We start from the raw sequence: 20,972 nt of genomic DNA on the forward strand, positions 1-20,972 counted from the left end.
GTGTGGCGACGTTATGAAAAACAGTCGCAGTGTTATCATGAAAGATGTTATCAAAACTCAAAATGTTCATTTTATGAAGTAAAAAGTCAAAATGTTTTGACTATAAAACTGAAACTTTAGAACTTCAGAATGAACCAAACTGAGTTTGTGAAGCAGCAAAAATACTTTAATTTCAACAAAATATCAGTGATTAAGAACTGCATCAACCAAAGTTATCTTTAAATGTTTCCTCTCAGTTAAATATATTCATATATACACACAGTTCAGATAGAAACCAGACTCCATTCACTTTTCTATAAATTTTAAACATCTGTTAAATTATCTCTTGTTGCTCCACCAGGTGTTGTTTCTTCTTCAGGTGTTTTATCTCCTGTTGCTCTACCAGGTAGTGTTTCACCTCTTGTTGGTGTTTCTTCTTCAGGTGTTTTATCTCTTGCCGGTCCACCAGGTGGCGCCCTGCAGCCTCATGACGCTATGTTTCTCCTGCGGGCTGAAGTGCAGGATAGTCAGGATGGCGCCGAGCGTCTGCTGCCTCTCGCTGGCGTCCAGTAGCGTCAGGAACTTGTAGATGACGTTCTTCAGGTACTCCATGTTGGCGCCCTCTCTGCCCTGATCTCTGATCAATTTGTCGAGTTGTCCTCGCAGCTCGGACGCCTCCTCGTCGTGGCGCTCTCCGTTAGCGACGAGCCTGGCCTGCAGCTGGTGGATGTCCTCCTCCAGTCGGTGTTTCTGCCGCCGCAGGCCGCCCGCCTCCACCTCCTTCCTGGCCAGCTGCTCGGCGTACAGCAGCAGCGTGGGCTCGTTGGGCGCCGCCCGCCGCAGGGCCTGGCTGATAATTTCGCCCTCGCTCTCCGGGCCGGACTCGTGCTTGTCGTCGGCTATCTTGTTGGCGTCATTGCTGTAGCTCGGCGCGGCGGCCCGCAGCCTCTCCAGTTCCTGGTCCTTCTCGTTCAGCAGCGCCATGGTCCTCTCTCTCTGTTTGTGCAGCTCCGCCTCCAGTCGCACTATGTCGTCGCGGTGCAGCGCCTCCACCCGCTCCACTTCCTGTTTGTGAGAGTGCTGCAGCGCCACAGTGTGCTGCTGCCGGTCCTCCAGCTCGCGGCGTTGTTTCGTCTCGGCCTCGTCGCTCTGAATCCGCAGGTTGATGTACTTCTCCTTCAGCTCCGCTAGCTGGTCCCGGACCTCCTCCAGCTCCTTCGCCTGGCAGCCATCTTTGGCGTTCTTGTTCTTCAGCACCACCTGCGCTCGCAGCTTGTAGCGCTCAAACTCGTCCTTGAGCTGCCGCAGCTCCTGCTGGTAGAACGCCGAGGCTTTGTCTCCGCCCGGCTCCGCCTGGGTCTCCGCCAGGTTCTGGATGTTCTGGTCCGGGTTCCTCTGAGTCGCCAGCAGCAGCAGCTTCTTCACCTTCTCCAGCTTCGCCTTCAGCACGCCGACGTCCAGTTGCGACTCGTCCACGGCGAGGTCAGAGGTCATCCTGCTGGAGGCGGCGATGGCGAGCGTTTTGTTCTCGGTGTCCAGCTGCATGATGCGGTCTCTGAGTCTCTGAGCCGTCTGCTGGTCTCTCTGCCTCGACTTCTCACAGGAACCCAGCAGCTCCGACAGTTCAGAGACTCTCTGCTCCAGACCCGCTACCCTCGCCTCCGCGGACTGAGCGCGCTCACGAGCTCGATCCTCCGCATCGCTGGCCTGAGAATAAACAAACACAGTCAGGTTTAGTTGGTTAGGGTCTCAGTTTTACCTTCCTGGTCTCGATGTTGCTCTGTTTTAGTTCTTTAGACCTGGTTTTAGTTGGTCAGGGTCTCAGTTTTACCTTCCTGGTCTCAATGTGGATCCGTTTTAGATAATTTAGACCTGGTTTTAGTTGGTCAGAGTCTCAGGTTTATCTACCTGGTCTCGATGTGGATCTGTTTTAGTTAGTTTAGACCTGGTTATAGCTGGTCAGGGTCTTAGTTTTACCTTCCTGGTCTCGATGTGGATCTGCTGCTGGAAGTGGTTTTTCAGCTCCGTCTGCTCTCGCTGCAGTTCGTCCACTCTGGGATCCGGTTTCTTCTGGTCTTCCTCGGCGGTCTGCAGCCTCCTCCTCAGCTCGTCTCTCTCCTCCCTTACCTGGTTCAGGTGAGCCTGAGACTCCGCCCCCCGGTCCACGGCCTGTGATGTCACGAGGAGCGTGGCGTTGGCGTCCTGCAGACGGAGCTCTGCGTCCTGTCGCAGGTCTCTCTCCTGCTGCAGGATCCTCTGCAGCTCCCTCAGCTGCTGGACGTGGTCTCCCTGCTCCTGCTCCCTCTCGTGCTGCTGCGTAATGACGCGAGCGCGGCTCTCAGCCAGCTGCTGCTGTAGGGCGCGTAGCTCCGCGTCCTGCTGCGTCGTCACGGCGACCAGACGGTCCTGTAGTTCCTCCACCTCCTGTTTCAGCTGACGCTTGTCGGCCTGGAAACTCGCCTCCATCCGAGACTTCTCGTGCGTCACTGTGGCGAGGGCGCTGGTGAGGGTGCTCAGTTGGTTCTTCAGCTGGGCGAGTCGACGGTCCGCCTCCGTACTGGGAGGGGGCGTGGCCTGCTGCTCCACCCCCACGCCGCTGCTCTCAGCGTCCGGGTCAGACCTCAGGGTCTGCAGGAAGAACACTCATCATGTTAAACTGCTGCAAGCAGTACGACTTCGTACGACTTCGTACGACTTCGTACGACTTCGTACGACTACGACTTTGTAAAATAAAGAATAAACATGTCTCATTCGTGTCATTGATTCGTGTCTCTAGTCACGTTCGTAGTTGCATTTCTTTCTTTGTGTTTAAAATGAAGTTGAACTGTTAAAAACGTACCACTGAGCTGGACTTTAGTCCTGGTTCTCCCTGGTCCTCCTCACTCTGGTCCCCTCTGGTGGTCTCACTGGACGTGTCCACAGACGCCGCCGTGTCCAGGCTGTCCTCACTGTGCAGCGAGCAGCCGTCCTCTGGGAGGTCCGAGTTAGTGGTAGCGTCCTGACCCTGCCGGTTCAGGTCCACCTCCTGGGTCACCGTCAAGACCTTCAGACTGGCTTCCAGAGCCTCCTTCTCCTTCAGGAGACTCTTATAGGCCCGGACCACGTCCTTAAAGCGGGTCTGGTACTGGACAAGCTGCTTCTTCTGGGACTCGATGGTGTCCAGCAGCTCCTTCTTGCCAGACCCGGTCCCAAAACTCATCCCAAACTTCTCCATGACTCCGAAGGTCTGCCCGGGTCAGATCACACTGCTATATAAATATATATATATATGTATATATATATATATATTAATTAATTAATCAATTAGTGGATTGAAAGGAAATTAATGTGAATCTATTTTGATGGTTGAAGATATTTTTCGTGTAAAAGATGTAATAATATTTGTTGTATTATTATTATTATTATTATTATTATTATTATTAATAATAATAAAAATAATATTATCATTATTAATAATAATGTTATAATAATGTTAATAATAATGATAATGTCAATAATAATGTTATTATTATTAATAATAATAATGATGATGATAATAATAATAATAATGTTAGTATTATCATTAATAATAATGATAATGTTAATATGATGACAATAATAATAATGTTATTATTAATAATAATAATGTTAATACTAATAATTATAAAAATAATGGTATTATTATCATTATTATTAATAATAATAATATTAATATGATAATATTAATGTTAATAACGATCATGTTAATAATAATGTTATTATTAATAATAATAATAATGATAATAATATTAATAATGATGATGATGATGATAATAATGTTAATAATGATAATAATAACAATAATAATAATAATGTTAATAATAATAATGATAACTATAATAATATGTCACTAACATTAAAGCTGTCAGATAAATGTAGAAGTACTAAAGTACAGTACAAGTACCTTAAATGTGTATTTGAGTACAGCAGTTGAGTAAATGTACTCCGTTACTTTCTACTACTATGTATATATGTATATATGTGCCGGTGAACGAGCAGAAACACGTTAATGAAGTTTTAACCGGAGGAGACTGACCACAACATCTACCGTCCATCACAAACACCGACATTAATGTCCGCTTTTCTGCGGTTCTCACCTGATGAGCCGCCACCGGTAGAACCAGACACGAACCGCCGGTTTGCCGAGCTGGAATCAAACCGATAACGATCCTGAGTTCATCAGAAAACGGTGAATATTATTAATATAAACTCAGAGTTTAATCTGAGGAGACTGTCAGCCAGCAGCAGCCATGTTGGTCTGAACCGGAACTGGAGGAGGAGGGGGCGGGACTCTGATGCTGCGTTCAGGGCAGTCAGGAAAAACACGGAGGTGTGTTTCTTCTATTTTAAAGGTTCTCTATATAATATATATAATAAGATAAGATAAGATAAGGTAGAACTTTATTAATCCCGAAGGAAATTATTGTGCCAGAGATTGCTCAAAAATACAACAAAATTACAACAAGTTCAAGTGTATAAAATTAAAAAGTACTATTTCTAGCACCAGTGCCTAATAACAATTAAGTAAGATACATTTAGTAAAATGAGTAAATAAGATAAGATAAGTAAAATAAAAAAGGTAAAGTAAGCTAACAAACAGAAAAATAAGTAATATTGCACACAATGGACAATGGATATTGCACATGAGAATGTAAAAAGTAGTATTGCACATGATATTGATATTATATTTGTACTCAGTGTCCGGTGTGTATATATATGATATATGATACAGAGCATTAACGAAGTCTCTCTCTGTTGTAATCAGAGATTCTCTGTGCATGTTAGTGCACGTGAGCATGCTCCACTGGCGAGCTCATGGCCGCTGCTCTGCACTGCTCTCATACACGGTTACAGCTGATAACACCGTCCAGACCGACGCCGTCGTTGTGGAAGTGTATTGCCCACTCTCCGGTCCCCCCCCCCACCCAGGTTAGCTCTGTTAGCTCTGTTGATGTTTTCACTGTTAGCGCTGTTAGCTGCTAGCCGTTGGCTCACCTGTCGCCATGTTGAGAGCCGTGTAGAGGCAATAGAAATGCTCCGAAGTTCAATTAATGTCAGTTTATTTTCTTCCTTTTTAAACTTTACTGTCACATTTTTTAATACAATACCCAAAAAATAATAATTAATAATAATAATTATTATTATTATAACTACAAAACATGGCATTAAAGGGACTGTTTGTAATTTTTTAAGCGTATAAATGTAGCGGGTCGCGACACATGCGCGTTCGCATAGGCGCGCTCGCGTGTGGCTGGAGCCTCGTCTCCGCTGCCTGCTTATCTTCACTCAGACAGCGCGCACGTGCTCGCGTACTCGCTCCACCTCTACTAGACGTGAACGCGCGCTCACTACACACTGCAGAAGAGTTAGTTTAGCTCTGAGAATATCTAGTGAATGTACAGGGGACGTTTGTGCAGAAATAACTGCTGCAGCTCCTCCAGACCAACAGAGGTTTTCCGTGTCTTGTGAATTGACGGGGCTCCTCCACGTGTTACGTTATCGTCTCGTTACCGACCGGGTGCCGGTGTCTCCCTGCGGCTGCCGGCTGCGGTCGGGAGGCGATAACGTAACTCGTTGAGGAGCGCCGCTGCCTGAGCCTGCGCTGAGGCAGGAAAAGCAAACACTAGGATCAGCATTGATTCATGGAGAGACCTTCGTCTGGTCAGCTAACATTACTGCCAAGCAGCTGAAATATAGAGTGATATTGTGCTTTTAGCTGACTTGTGTCGCCTCACTGTTTTGAGCGATGCTCGTCCATGTCTATTTATAGCGAGCAAGCGCGAGCTCAACGCTGACTTTCGTTGATTTCAAGGCCACAGGTGTTGCTGTTAACAAGCATTTCTGAAAGTTACAAATACTCCCAAGTCATTACAACAAAAGAGTAATGCCGGTCTTGCATCACCGTGTTGGGGTTTATTTCTGATTGGTCAATCACGGCATTCTGCGGTCTGTCATTTCTGTACAACAGACCGTTGCTATGTATAACAGACCGTTGCTATGTTTAACAGACTGTTGCTATGTATAACAGACCGTTGCTATGGGCGCAGTTCTCACTCTGGCGGACCGTTTTTGTGTCCAAATATTGATTTATTCAGTAAGTAGCCTTGTAATAAGCGGGATAATGTACAGCTAGCAGCTCATTGTTGTGAAAGAATCCCCGACAGGGCGATGCTGCACCCCGACGCCATGATCGGCTCACTGTACAATATAAGATAAGATAAGATAAGATGAACCTTTATTAATCCCTGGAGGGTAATTCAGGTGTCAAAGCAGCAACATCAGCAAACATCAGCAAACAGAGTGAAACACGGGAGAGGTAAAGGTATACAAAAATGATAAAAACAATAATAGAGATATAAAAGAGACAGAGTGAATGGGTGAACATAGTGTGTACAGTCTATCAATAAATAAATGTAGTATGTACATATGTGCAGTCTATAAAGTATAAAGTCTAAAAAATATATAATATAAAGTATAAAGTATAAAGCATAATATACAGTATAAAGTATAAAGTCTAAAAAATATCCCTTACTTATCAACTTTTCACAGAACACGGATCAAATTTTAAATATTTTAGAGAATAAAGAGTACCACGAGCCATGTTAAATATCCGAGTCTACCATGTTTTGAGTAGAACTTGAACGCAGCACTGTGCTGACAGTGTCAATAAAGGTTTGTCTGAGCGGTGACGTCATTTGTTCCGCGTTGGCCTGGACGTGGCACCGAGAGGAGCTGCGCCCCCTCCGCTGATCTCCGCCTCTTCTCCGCTGATCTCCACCCGTTCCTCCGTCTCTACTGCGGCTCCGACCTGCAGCTTCTCACCGGACTAACCGGCTGACATTCTCCGCCGCCTGGTTTTTAATCCTACCGCCGGGGAACCGGGACATTTTCATTAGAGATGGGTCTGACGATCTCGGGACTGTTCGCTCGGTTCTTCGGAAAGAAGCAGATGAGGATCCTGATGGGTGAGGACCGAGGCTAGGCTAACTATGCTAACTAGCTCCGAGGCTAACTAGCTCCATGCTAGCCGGTGGGGGGCTGAAACACTCCCCAGCCTCTGATGTTAATGTTCCGGCTGACTCAGTGGAGCTGCTCGCTGACATTAAGTCCCGCCTGGTTGAACTAAAACGCAACTTTAGCTGAAAACATGATAAATAGAAGCTAACGCAGCTAACTAGCCGCCGGAGGCTAACGCTCAGAGCTAACCGAGTAGCCGTCTGACCGGTCTGTCACCGGCTGTTTACCGGCTGGTTTTAACGAGTTATCTCTGTAATCAAAGGTTCATTTAACTGTAGTTTTAAAGTCAGTGAATATGAAGTTGTTTTAAAGTCAGTTTTCTGCTGTTTAATCAGTTTTCTGTCATTTAAAGTCAGTTTTCTGTCGTCTAGAGTCAGTTTTCTGCCTTATAAAGTCAGTTTCCTGTCATGTAAAGCCAGTTTTCTGCCATATAAAGTCAGTTTTCTGACATTTAAAGTCAGTTTTCTGCCGTCTAGAGTCAGTTTTCGGCTGTTGAAAGTCAGTTTCCTGACGTATAAAGTCAGTTTTCTGACATTTAAAGTCAGTTTCCTGTCATTTAAAGTCAGTTTTCTGACATTTAAAGTCAGTTTTCTGACATTTAAAGTCAGTTTTCTGATGTTTAGTCAGTTTTCTTTCGTATCAAGTCAGTTTTCTTTTCTTTCTTTTTTTTGATTTTTTTTTTAACTTTATTGCCATTAATTCAAATTAACAGGCAATTAATCATCACAAAACAAAACCACATTGAGACTGGGCCTCACCTGACATACATGTGCACTAAAACAAAGTAATGCCACATATGGATGGAGTGCACCACATCCACACACATATATACCTACACAAACTATACATCCAAGACAATTAAGTACAGGATTCCTGACTAACGGTATTCTATAACTAACATCCATCTCCTTTTAAAAATAGGCAGTTTCAGTTTTACCTGGGCAGTACATGTATTCCATCATGTACACCTGTTTGATTCTTTGTAACCATTGAGCAATTGTGGGATGGTTAGTCTTCATCCAGTTAATAGTGATTATTTTTCTTGCAACCATCAATAAGATGTGCAGAACATAGCACTGATCTGTAGTAAACAGGTGTTCAGGTGATACTTCCAGTAAGAACAGTAGCGGGTCCAGGGGGATGTCCATTTCCAGGATTTTCTCAATATCTTCTTTGACATTCTTCCAAAATGTCCTCATTGTCCTTTAATATGTAAAGTATTATCTGATGTGTCTAACATTAGCTTTTTGTACATATGGGATATTTGTTTTTCTGTTGAAGTAGGGTGTTCAAACAGTTGTATAAAATGGGTTTCTATATTAGTTGGTTCTCTTTTAATATTCTCCCAGTCTTTGTGTTTTGTATTATAATGTCTAACTTGTAGATATCTATAAAGGTCGCTTGAGGGTAAGACAAACTTGTCCTGGATTTGTGGGAAAGATTTAAACACATCAAGAAGTTGGGAAAAAATTTTCAGCCCTTTCACAAACGCCTTCACATCCTTTCCTTCGCTCCCTTCGGGTACTTGGTAGATTCTCAGGTTATTACGCCTTGATCTGTTCTGTAGGTCTTCACATCGGGCCACCGGGTCCACCTCTCTTTGCAGCAGGTACCGGATGGCAAACTCGTGTTTCCTCCTGGTATCCTCCGTGCTGATTCGGCCCTGCGCCTCCGTAGTTCTTTTTTCGAGTTTTGTCATTTCGCCTTTCAGTTCTTGCATTGACGACTCCAGCTTTGTCATCGACAACCTGGTCTGGCTGTGTCCTTGTAGATTTTCTTTCTGTATATTCTCCATCTCAGCTAATATTTTGGATTCTGGTGTGCTAGCCTTAGCCGCCTCACTTACAAGAGTTTTGTTGCTTTAAGTTCTTATCCTTCAAATTCTCCTTTTTACTCAAGCCTTTATATCTGAGCGACAATGCCATGGTAAATTTGATTGGTTTGGCCGAGTTTGGAGCTCAACTTTTAAGCTGCTGTATCAAACATGGCGTCAACGGAAGTTTAAAGTTGGGTTTTCTGACGTTTAGAGTCAGTTTTCTGCTGTTTAAAGTCAGTTTTCTGACATTTAAAGTAGATTTTCCAGTCGTTGAAAGTAATTTTTTGGTCCGGTATCTCGTCTTGTTTCAGTCGGTTTGGACGCAGCTGGAAAAACAACGATCCTGTACAAACTGAAGCTGGGAGAGATCGTCACCACTATCCCGACTATCGGTAAGTGATCAATAACTAATCAATACACGTGATAAACTACTGATGTGATCAGGTCACTTAGTTTCACACAGTTTGATGTGTTTGTGTCAGCAGCTGTTGTATTCTCTGAGGATTAAACATCAAAAAAAGACAGATTATAACTTAGATATGTTTCTGTAATTAATCCATTATAACTATTTTACCACAGTAAACATTGAGATTGGTCTCACAGACAGTAAAAGAGAGGATTAAACATCAAATAAAGACAGATTATAACCCTTACTGATCTATTTTAATTATATTACCACAGTAAATATATATATATATATATATACTGTATAGTCTCACTGATCCACTCACTACTTCTCTAACTCATCTTCACTAAAACCGTTTACAACACTTATAATTAAATAATGAACGTGTCCCTGTTGCTGAGGCGTGGTACTCGTCCAGCTGTCTTAATGGTAACCTGGAGAACAGTCATGATCCACCGCTGCAGAATGGTCTATTTATTTATTTCTGGAGGGTGAATTTTACCCGGAAAGGTTTGACAACGCGCCGTCGGCCAGGTTAGACGGGTTGATCCAGTTCAACTGACAACGATTAGTGTCAAACAATGTGCTGACGTTCCTCAGCTGAGGTCAGGTGCTCCGGGTCACATGTCGATGTGTCCTCGGGCAAGACACCAAATTGCTCCCGAAGGCTGAGCTATTAGTGTGTGAATGAGTATTTAGATTAGATCCTGATGGGCAAAGTTGGCACCTTAGCAGCCTCTGCCATCAGTGTATGAATGTGTGTGTGAACGGGTGAATGCTGACATGTAGTGTAAAGTGCTTTGAGTGGACGGAAGACTAGAAAGGAGCTGTTTAAATGCAAGTCCATTTACCTCTGGATTCACTACAGACGTTGTGTGTCTGTAACAACAGGTTAAACAGATGTTGTGTTTGAGGTTCTGACAGATGTTGTCATGTTTTACAGGTTTTAACGTGGAGACGGTGGAGTACAAGAACATCTGTTTCACAGTCTGGGACGTCGGTGGTCAGGACAAGATCAGACCTCTGTGGAGACACTACTTCCAGAACACACAGGTACTGAACCAGAACCAAAATACACAGGTATTGAACCAGAACCAGAACCAGAACCAAAATACACAGGTACTGAACCAGAACCAGAACCAAAATACACAGGTATTGAACCAGAACCAGAACCAAAATACACAGGTACTGAACCAGAACACACAGGTACTCAACAGAACCAGATCCAGAATACACAGGTACTGAACCAGAATACACAGGTACTGAACCAGAACACACAGGTACTCAACCAGAACCAGATCCAGAATACACAGGTACACAACCAAGACCAGAACATTCAGGTGCTGAACCAGTACTGAATCAGCGTGTGTTGATGATGTTTGTGTAGGTGACCTCTGACCCCTGTAGAACCAGAACATTCAGGTGCTGACCCAGCAGTGATCAGTGTGTATTGATGATATTTGTGTTGCTGACCTCTGACCCCTACAGGGCCTGATCTTTGTGGTGGACAGTAACGACAGAGAGAGAGTAACAGAGTCTGCTGATGAGCTCACTAAGATGGTGAGCAACTCTTCTTCTTCTTCTTCTTCTCTGGTCTTAAAGCTGGCTTCATCCTTTTACTAATTCTCTATAAATGCCCACAGCGATCATTAAATCATTATTTTATTAATTCTCTATAAATCCCCACAGGGATGAATAAATTCTAATTTTCTGGAGTTTGTATCTGAGCAGTAATTTACGTCGTCACTTCCTGAGAGCCTCCTCGCCGGTTGGGACGTGTAACCATGGTAACCATGGTAACCCGTACCAACCTCATGTGACCAAACGATGATTTGTTAGAATCGTAAAGTACACCTGAAGCCTTACTGATGTTACAGAGCCGTCCGCCATATGATGATGTCATCAGTTACATGACTCTCTCTGTAGATGTATGATGTCATCAGTCACATGATTCTCTCTCTCTCTATAGATCCAGGAGGAAGAGCTGAAGGAGGCGGTTCTTCTGGTGTTTGCAAACAAACAGGATCTTCCAAACGCCATGGGAGTCAGTGAACTCACCGACAAACTGGGTCTGCACAACCTGCGCAACAGAACTGTAAGGATCAATAACATATCACTAATCAATTACAACTATAATCTCTAACACCAGTAATCTCTAACACCAGTAATCTCTAACATCAGTCATCACTAACATCCGTTATCGATGACACCAGTCATCAATAATATCAGTTTCCTCCCACAGTCCAAAGACATTTAGGTTAGTGTGGTTTTACTCCGGGTTCTCCAGTTTCCTCCCACAGTCCAAAGACATGCAGGTTAGCGTGGGTTTTCTCCGGTTCTCAGGTTTCCTCCCACAGTCTGAAGACATGCAGGTTAGCGTGGGTTTTCTCCGGTTCTCAGGTTTCCTCCCACAGTCCAAAGACATGCAGGTTAGCGTGGGTTTTCTCCAGTTCTCACGTTTCCTCCCAGAGTCCAAAGACATGCAGGTTAGCGTAGGTTTACTCCGGGTTCTCAGGTTTCCTCTCACAGTCCAAAGACATGCAGGTTAGCGTGAGTTTACTCCGGGTTCTCAGGTTTCCTCCCACAGTCCAAAGACATGCAGGTTAGCGTGAGTTTACTCCGGGTTCTCAGGTTTCCTCCCACAGTCCAAAGACATGCAGGTTAGCGTGGGTTTCCTCCTGGTTCTCAGGTTTACTCCTACAGTCCAAAGACATGCAGGTTAGCGTGGGTTTACTCCAGGTTCTCAGGTTTACTCCAGGGTGTACCCCGCCTTCACCCAATGTCAGCTGTGATCGGCTCCATCTTAATTCAAATGTGGATGGCATGCTGATGACATCATGATGACATTGTGTAGAGCTCACCTGTCCAGGTGTGAGTCTATCTAACCCCAGTGTCTCACCTGTCTCCTGTGTGTCTCTCTCCTCAGTGGTACGTCCAGGCCACCTGTGCCACTCAGGGTACTGGTCTGTACGAGGGTCTGGACTGGCTGTCCAATGAGCTGTCCAAACACTAGACCACCTGGCAGGAAGCAGCAGACGTGATGTCATCGCCTGATGGCAGTGTACAAAGTGATGATGAAGAGGAGGAGGAAGAGGAGCGTTTACCTGAACTGTTTTTGTTTTTTTAAATTATAAATGTGTCGTCTGTAGGAGGAAGTGATGTCATGGACTCTGAGCTCACCCTCTTCTTCTTCTTCTCTTCTTCCTTTTTCATCTGTTGTTTCTTTTAATCCGCATGTTTTAATCATGTGACAGGAAGTAATGAAGAGGAGGGGCGGGGTTAACTACAGGTGACAGTTACCTGTGAGCAGGGGCGGGGTTAACTACAGATGACAGTTACCTGGGGGCGGGGTTAACTACAGGTGACAATTACCTGGGGGCAGGGGGCAGGGTTAACTCCAGGTGACTCTTACCTGGTCGTGTGATGACTCATTCCACTGAGCCGTACCTGAACGCCTCGTCATTCCGTATCAATGTGAAGAAGAAGAAGCAGTGAGACAACGATGATGCAATAAAGGTTTTTTTTTTCTTCTCAGATTTTTGTTTTTATTAAAAAGACATAATTGATTGAATATAATAATAATAATAATATTTATTAGATATATTAATAATAGTAATAATATTGATAAAATAATATAGTATAGTAATAATAATATTGATCAAATTGAGTCAAATATTAAATATTTATTCAGTATTTGACGCGGTTTTTTTTCAATTGGTATTTGAACACATCGTATTTTGACCTGTCTCGTCCAAAGCAAATATTGCATTTTGAAACTTGTTGAGGCTGAATGATTAATTAAAATAATAATTTAGATATGTAATGAGAGAAATCTCTTGTTATAATGTGAGAAAGATCTTTTTATGTTGACACACCACCCGGTCATTATTATTATTAGTCTTGTTTTGTTTTTTTTTAATCTGACACTTTTCACGTTATAACAAGATATTTTTACATCATTAAATTCTTATTTCTAAATATGAAATTATTCAGTTGTAACAGGAACTTTTCTTTTCATTTCACTAAATGTTTTATGTTTTAATGGAATTGTTTAATATATAAATTATAAGATGAAAGATTAGTTAGGATATGATTTAGTTTTTATCTTTAATCGTCATTAAACTAAATCAAACATTTTGTCGTATCAGGATAAAGTTTGTGTAGAAAACATTTGTTCTGCAGTAATAACCAGAAAAATGACATTTTATGTTTATGAACGTTTTTCTTTATTATTACTAAACTAATTCTTCTGTTTCATGAGAAAGTTGTTTACTTTGTCGTATAACAAAACTTCTACAAAAACTCCTGTTAAATGATTATTATTATTAATACATCATTAAAACATAAGTTGAGGAGTTATAATGACATAATGAAAGTTTTGTTTTCTACTAAATGTTAAATTTTATCTCATGATGACATTCATTCATTCACTCACTCGTCACTTAGAATCTGACATCAGGCGGCGGCGCTACGCAGAGTTACACCACATCACACGTGATCTAAATATTATATCAAATATGGACAATGTTTCACACTTAAATCATAAATCATTTATTCAGTTAAATACACAAATTCAAACATACAAAACTTTATTTAAATCAAACACAAGTTGAGTTTAATAGAGTTGGAAACATGTCTGACTTCCAGCTGGTGATCACTGATGGACCAGCTGATGACCTTTGAACTTCCAACATCGCTGCTCCCCAGACCACCACCTGACCTCTGCCTCATTTCCTGTGTGTCCATCTCTAAACACTGATTGGTTCCTGCTGGTTGTTCTGACGTTTGACCACGAAAACCTTCTGACCAGAAACCGTCACGGCGTAGACAAAGTCCTCCAGGATCACTGAGGAGACAAGACAGACCAAGTGAGAGGGTGACAGACCGGGCGAGATGGTGACAGACCAGGTGGGAGGGTGAACGTTACCTGACATGCGTTTGAAGGGCGGCTCAGCTGATCCAGGTAACCTGAACCGACCGGCTGTTCGAACCATCTGCATCATCACACCTGCTGTGTGTTCATCGTTCTCCAGCTCACCTGCAGACTGAAACACAGGGTCAAAGGTCAGAGGGGACACACAGGGTCAAAGGTCAGGGGGGAGATGGACTCATGAAAACTGAAACTTTATCAGGATATTTGGAATATTTCATAAATTATAATGTATGAAATACAACACACCAAACGCCATTCAAAATCCCATAAATTTAACAATTTATCTCTTGACTCATATGAAACTTAATTCTGTAAACATTTTTTTAAATAATAATTAATCTCAACACAAAACACGATTCAACAAGACACAAACAGAACAAATAAATCTGTTTAAATCCTTGTTGAAGTAATCCTCGTTGATTTTATAAACACTTAATTCATCACTTTCAATGAAAGTGACGAACTGATTAAACTGATATTTGAATGAAGTCTGGTTTGGTCTTTTTGGGATCAATTATCTCATTTTTAGCCATCAAACTTATCCCAATACCAAACACCGTTCAAAACATTCAGCATTTAAAATATGTCCTCTCTACTAAGTCTTGTAGAATCTGACTGATGATATTTTGGATCATTGGGAACCAAGCGTTAACTGGGGTTATAAATAATCCAGAGAACAACGCCGAGTCCTTCGGTGACTCCCACCGACCCAAAAGATGTCTTTTCCTTCAACAGAAGAGCTGCAGATTAACCAGCAGTGAAGGGAATGTTAAACAGACAGGAAGTTGAATGGACTCTGGTCTGTTGTTTTGTCACTCACGGCCAGGACTCCGTCCTCACTGATGACCAGGTACCCGAGCTGATCCGGGATCCGGTCCAGACCCGCAGTCAGAGCCGCTGTCGTCTGTAAACAAACAGGCTGGATGAGAGCAAGCTAACTGCTAACAGCTAACAGGCTAATCAGAGTCAGTAAGAGGCTGTAAAGAGTCACATGAACGTCACACTGAGAGCTGAAATAACTTCAACTTCCTGTTCTGTCTTCATCTTTTCACACACAGAACAGCAAATAAGAGGAACGAGAGTACAGAAACATCAGAGACACCTGAACCTGAACTCACCATCCTTCTTCTTCTTCTTCTTCTATTGTTTTTACAAGTTGTTGCTGCACTTCCGTCTTTCTTGTGATTTTTCACGTGACTGTTGAGGCATTCAATTGCTGTCGGAAATACAAAAGACCACAATAACACTTCTTCTTCTTCATCTTCTTCTTCTTCTTCTTCTTATTATTATTATTATTCTTGTTCTTTTTCGGTGTTTAGTGGCGGTTGGCAAACCATCTTAGAGGTGCATTACCACCACCATCTGGACTGGAGTGTGGAACAGGAGAATGTGCAGAAACAAAATTAAATAATAAATAATAATAATAATGAGGAAACTCTAGATTCGTTTAACTAAATCAGTTTCTCTTAAAGGGATTGTTGGTAACTTTTTTAAGCGTATAAATGTACCGGGTCGGGATCCCATGCGTATTCGCATATGCGCGTGTGGCTACGCTCTGCTCCTCTGCCTGCTTGCCTTCACTCACACACCGCGCACGTTCTCGCTCCACCTCTAGACGTGCACGCGCGCTCACTCCACACTGCAGAAGACTTAGTTTAGCTCTGAGAATATCTAGTGAATGCACAGTGGACGTTTGTGCAGAAATAACTGCTGCAGCTCCTCTAGACCAAAAGAGGTTTCCCGTGTCTTGTGACAGGGCTCCGCAGAGAGAAACGTTATCGTGTCCGACCGGGTGCCGGTGTCTTCCTCTGGGCGCAGTCGGAGACGATAAAGTTTATTTTCCTGCTTCAGCCTCGAAGCAGGAAAAGCCAACACTAGTATCAGCATTGATTCATGGAGAGACCTTCGTCTTGTCAGCTAACATTACTGCCAAGCAGCTGAAATATAGAGTGATATTGTGGTTTTAGCTGACGTGTGTTGCCTCACTGTTTTGAGCGATGCACGTTCATGTCTATTTAGAGCAAGCACGAGCCCGACGCTGACTTTCGTTGACTTCACGGCCACAGGTGTCACTGTTAACAAGCATTTCTGAAAGTTACAAATAGTCCCTTTAAAGACTGATTAATTCCACAGTATATGTTATCTGCTGTATTCCCCAATAGACCTGACAATGAAAAGTCCTGATGTTTTGCCTTCCTTAGTGACTGTAAAAGGTGATTCCTCTTGATGCTGTCATTCCTGCAGTGGATCAGTACATGTTCAACAGTTTCTGGTTGGTTACAGTGTGTGCATTTCCCAGTTGGGTGCTAGCCTATTCTATATAATGTATGGTTAAGAACTGTATGTCCGATTCTCAGTCCAGTGATGACATTTTCTTCCCTTCCTTTCCAGCCCACCTTTCTCCATGCTCCAACATGTTTTTGTATATTGTACAGATGCCTTCCAGTTTCATACTGCCATACTTTTTGTGCATATGTCTTGATGAATGGCTTAGCCACCACAATAACATAATGACACATCAACACAAAGAGCATAGAATCAAAGAGATGAAACTCTGGTGTTTTTTATTTTTTTTACAACAGCTGCTGCTGCCATTTTGAACTGAAAACGCTGATTATATTTATAATATTTTATTGTTCATCACAGGACATTTCAGTAGAATCTGACAATAGAATAGAAATAATATAGTTTTACTTTTGCACGGCTCTATGTAGGGGGACGTTTTACTGGCGTTTGGTTGTCGCTTTCAGTCCTAAATGGCGGAAGCGTATCTCTGCACGAACATGAGCAGTAAAAGGAGAAGAAGAGTCAAACGAGATTAAAGTTTGTACTGTTGAAGATTTGAAGCTTAGATTTACGATGAGCACCTGAAGGCAGCATACTCGGATCTAAACATGACGTCGTTGATATAATATAATATATATATTATGTATTATATGTATATATATGTATATATATATATACATATATATACATATAATACATAATATATATATAATATCTATATATATAATACATATTATATATATAATAATGTTTTAATTCATCTGGATGTTATTTAATTAACTTTTTAATTTGATTAGTTTAATATAAATAATATTATTAAGTTTAGTTTCAGACGTCTGATCGATTATTGATTTGTTGATGACGTGTTTCCGCCACAGCAGTAGAGCGGAAGTTCCGGTCAGCTGACCTCCTCACATCACATCACATGACCTGTATCATCTGGCAGTAAGCAGACCTGTTTTCTCTCTTCTCTCCGTTAAACCCTCATATATCTGGAGCTCCGTGATGGCTGGCCGCGGGAAACTGATCGCTGTTATCGGTGACGAGGACACTTGCACCGGCTTCCTGCTCGGTGGGATCGGTGAGCTCAACAAGAACCGGAAACCCAATTTCTTGGTGGTGGAGAAGGACACGAGCATCACGGAGATAGAAGAGACCTTCAAGTAAGATCCTCCATCAAACACACACCACCCTGAGCTCTGCGCCAAACTCCCTTCACAAATCTATTAATTCTACCTTTCACTGTCATATGAAGTCATTGAAGTGATTTATTTCACTGACTGGACATGTTTTAATCCTGAGGGGCCAAGTGTCAACTCGGCATATAAATAATCCCGCTAGCAGCAGATATGAACCACTCTTTGTGATTTTCTAAATATAGAATTACATTTTCCAGCGTTTATCGGAATATAAAATTGGTTGTAATATGAATGGAGTTTGGTGTGGTATCTTTTAGCCTCTCTGGACTCATTTTGTGAAGTGATCAACCTAATCCTCAACCCAAAACCAAAATCCAACAATCAAGCAATTTAAAGTATCATGGCGATATTATCAATTAATTAATTGTATAAATTAACTAAAATATTTTAATCACCAGGGACCAAATGTAAAATCTGGATATAAATAATTGAGCACACAATGCTGAATTCACCAGTAGCTCCTACCCAGTCAACATCTGTATGTGGGGCCCATGTGGGTAGTAAATGGGCTGAAAAATGTGCCCTATATGGGATTGTCCGCGGGTTCCATAATGACCCAATGTCAATTGCCCACATGGATTCCATGCAGGATTACAATGGGTGCTATGTGGGCCCCAACTGGGCAACATACCCAAGACCCGTCCTGGTACCACCTTTAAGTTCTATGTGGGTACTACATGGGGACTACATGGGCTGAAATGTGAGTTGTAAGAGGGTTTGTCCACAGTTTCTATGTTGGCCCCATGCACTAATTTCCCAGTAGTCACCCAACTAGGACCCACACAGGTAGCCCACATGGGGAGGCTATGTGGGACCAACTTAGTTGACCCAAGTGGGCCCCAGATAAGATGCCCATTTTGGGCCCATACCCACTTGGTAACCAGGTACCAGGTATACCGGGTATACCAGGTATACCCGGTATACCAGGTATAACCAGGTATAACCCATGTGGGGCCCACATAACCATGTGTTAATACTTAAAATGTCTAAATGTCTCTTTATAATAAGGGCACATTTTCCAATATCAACAGGAATGTTAAATTATAGAAATTTGAATGGAGTTTGGTCTGTTTTTTTTTTTTCTTTGGTCAGTAATTACAATTTGAACCTCTTTGGCCTCGTGTTTTGCAAGACAAAAAAATAGATTTAACTAATCTGACACCAAACTCCATTCAACAATCCAGCAATTTAACTTGTACTTGTACTGGAAGATGTTGAAGACTGTATTTGATTACCAGAACTTGCAAACGTTGTGATGATAATGAAATTAAACACTTCTGAATGCCAAATTCTTGAGTAGTTTATTATTAATTCCTAACATATCTTAACTCTTTGTTATACTAAGTGCACATTTGTAACAGTCAAAGTGAGTGTTAAATTGATGGAAATTTGAATGAAGCTGGTGTGTCTGGTTACTATACTCATTCCTGTCCTCCATCTTCTCTGCAGGAGCTTCTTGGCTCGTAACGACATCGGCATCATCCTGATTAACCAGTTCATAGCCGAGATGATCCGCCACGCCATCGACGGCCACATGCAGTCGATCCCGGCGGTGCTGGAGATCCCGTCCAAAGAGCATCCGTACGATGCATCCAAGGACTCTATCCTGCGCCGCGCCAAGGGCATGTTCTCCGCTGAGGACTTCCGATAAACACAAACCTGCCGTGTGATTGATGTAAACGTCCCTGACTCGTTGTTTCTCTGTACAGTGATGGTAGATCAGCCGTATTAATAACTGAATATATTTAATTATACTCTCATTCCTCTTATTTGTTGTTCTCTGTGTGAAAAGATGAAGACAGAACAGGAAGTTGAAAATGTTTCAGTGTCATGTGACTGAAAGTTTTCCTTCCTCTGAGCTGAAAATATCTACAGCATGTGTTTTATTGAGTCAGTTTGTGTTTGTTCCAGATGTTTTAACTTATAAAATTATAACAGATGTTGAAGAAAATAAATGATCTTGTTGTTTGTGACGTTCTCCTTCGTCTGTTTTATTCAAATCCTCATTTCTCAAAACCTTTTTTACTTTTTAATCTCTGAAGACAGAACACAACTTGACTGATAACTGGAGTCAGTAAACGTTTATTCTTACATTCAACATCTGGATCTAAACTAACATCTGTCAGCTGTTTTATTTACAGAGTCCCTGAAGGGTTCGTTCCTTCTGATCCAGGACCAGCTAGTGTTCAGTTCAAAGGAAATTATGCTTTTATATCTCATTCATCCTTTGACAGTAAACGCATCACGAATGCCAGAAAGACTTCAACTGACGCAATCATCTTAATGTAAGGTATGTATGTATTTATATATGTATATATGTGTATGTATGTATGTGTGTGTATATATATGTGTATGTGTGTGTATACATACACGTGTATACTGTATACATGTAAGTATGTGTGTATACTGTATGTATGTGTGTGTGTATATATGTGTACACACACATACACATATATATATATATATATATATATACATATACACATACATATACATATACATATAGTCACATTAAAACAAAATCTATAACCAACGAACCAACAAATGATCTTCAATGACATGCCGATGCTTGTAGCAGATACCAAATGATCACTTTAGTAGGGCGCAGCACCCAACAGGCCCCATGCACATCAGGCACCTGATTGTCAGCACCTGGAGCTCAAAACAAGAGTCAATACCAATAGGAGAATACACTGTTGAGCATTGGCAGAGAATTTTGCCAATAAGGCCCGCGCGATAGGGCAAGTTGAAGCTGGTGTTCCACAAAACCAAGTTGCATTCTGGTTGAGGAATGGAATGCCATCCCACAGCAACGTGTGACCTCAGGCCTGTACCACGAAGCAGGATTTTGCGTTAGCAAGGTAACGTAAGGTTAACTCAGGGTTTTCCGTCCTACAAAGGTGGTTCACTTCTTACCGGGGTAGATCGCCAGGTAACTTATGCTGAACAGCTAACCTGCTCCGAAGCAGGTTATGTTCCAGATAAGAGATCAACTCGTATAAAAGCACCGCCTACTGACCAATCAGAGCTCTGTGTGGTGATTGTATGATAATATTACACACATATGAAGAAGTTTAAGTCATAATCCAGGCTAAAAACAACACAGTTTAAACTGACAGATGGAGGAAGGACAGCTGGCTGTATGCTGTGGGTGTTTACCGCTTTGAATTATATTTTCATACTTATTTTTAAACTTGCTCTTGAGTCCGTTTCACACTGCCTGAGACGGGGGACGTAGCTGAAAGAAGGTTGAAATAGTCATAGACGCTGCATCAATAATATTGGCCATGATTAGGTATAATCCAGTCATCCGTTATA

The 20,972-nt window shown here is 42.2% G+C and overlaps 4 protein-coding genes across 6 annotated transcripts; 2 read left to right on the top strand and 2 right to left on the bottom strand.

Moving 5' to 3' along the window:
- Positions 1-144: 144 nt before the first annotated feature.
- Positions 145-4,278, bottom strand: gcc1 (GRIP and coiled-coil domain containing 1). Of its 2 annotated transcripts, none has more exons than XM_037760592.1 (4): positions 4,095-4,278; positions 2,819-3,224; positions 1,957-2,607; positions 145-1,686 (listed from the first exon to the last, which is right to left on the bottom strand). In XM_037760592.1, the coding sequence occupies exons 2-4, from the start codon at positions 3,191-3,193 to the stop codon at positions 427-429; spliced, it is 2,286 nt and encodes a 761-aa protein (XP_037616520.1). In that variant the 5' UTR covers positions 3,194-3,224; positions 4,095-4,278; the 3' UTR covers positions 145-426. The 2 variants fall into 2 exon arrangements, with proteins under 2 accessions (XP_037616520.1, XP_037616519.1); XM_037760591.1 differs by having other exon boundaries at positions 2,819-3,227; positions 4,095-4,277.
- A 2,398-nt stretch (positions 4,279-6,676) lies between these two features.
- Positions 6,677-12,770, top strand: LOC119482884 (ADP-ribosylation factor 4). 2 transcript variants are annotated; one of them, XM_037760785.1, is made up of 6 exons: positions 6,690-6,962; positions 9,142-9,222; positions 10,180-10,289; positions 10,725-10,796; positions 11,206-11,331; positions 12,163-12,770. In XM_037760785.1, the coding sequence occupies exons 1-6, from the start codon at positions 6,896-6,898 to the stop codon at positions 12,247-12,249; spliced, it is 543 nt and encodes a 180-aa protein (XP_037616713.1). In that variant the 5' UTR covers positions 6,690-6,895; the 3' UTR covers positions 12,250-12,770. The 2 variants fall into 2 exon arrangements, with proteins under 2 accessions (XP_037616714.1, XP_037616713.1); XM_037760786.1 differs by lacking the exons at positions 10,725-10,796; positions 11,206-11,331; positions 12,163-12,770 and adding exons at positions 10,356-10,421; positions 10,475-10,670 and having other exon boundaries at positions 6,677-6,962; positions 10,180-10,316.
- A 993-nt stretch (positions 12,771-13,763) lies between these two features.
- lamtor4 (late endosomal/lysosomal adaptor, MAPK and MTOR activator 4) lies at positions 13,764-15,431 on the bottom strand. Its single transcript, XM_037760787.1, has 4 exons — positions 15,288-15,431; positions 14,990-15,073; positions 14,164-14,281; positions 13,764-14,082 (listed from the first exon to the last, which is right to left on the bottom strand). The coding sequence occupies exons 1-4, from the start codon at positions 15,288-15,290 to the stop codon at positions 13,985-13,987; spliced, it is 303 nt and encodes a 100-aa protein (XP_037616715.1). The 5' UTR covers positions 15,291-15,431; the 3' UTR covers positions 13,764-13,984.
- A 1,932-nt stretch (positions 15,432-17,363) lies between these two features.
- On the top strand, positions 17,364-19,627 carry atp6v1f (ATPase H+ transporting V1 subunit F). The gene is made up of 2 exons (XM_037761290.1): positions 17,364-17,618; positions 19,104-19,627. The coding sequence occupies exons 1-2, from the start codon at positions 17,461-17,463 to the stop codon at positions 19,303-19,305; spliced, it is 360 nt and encodes a 119-aa protein (XP_037617218.1). The 5' UTR covers positions 17,364-17,460; the 3' UTR covers positions 19,306-19,627.
- Positions 19,628-20,972: the final 1,345 nt, after the last annotated feature.

This window comes from Sebastes umbrosus, chromosome 23, assembly GCF_015220745.1.
Source record: "Sebastes umbrosus isolate fSebUmb1 chromosome 23, fSebUmb1.pri, whole genome shotgun sequence".
In the NCBI taxonomy this organism is placed as follows: Eukaryota; Metazoa; Chordata; class Actinopteri; order Perciformes; family Sebastidae; genus Sebastes; species Sebastes umbrosus.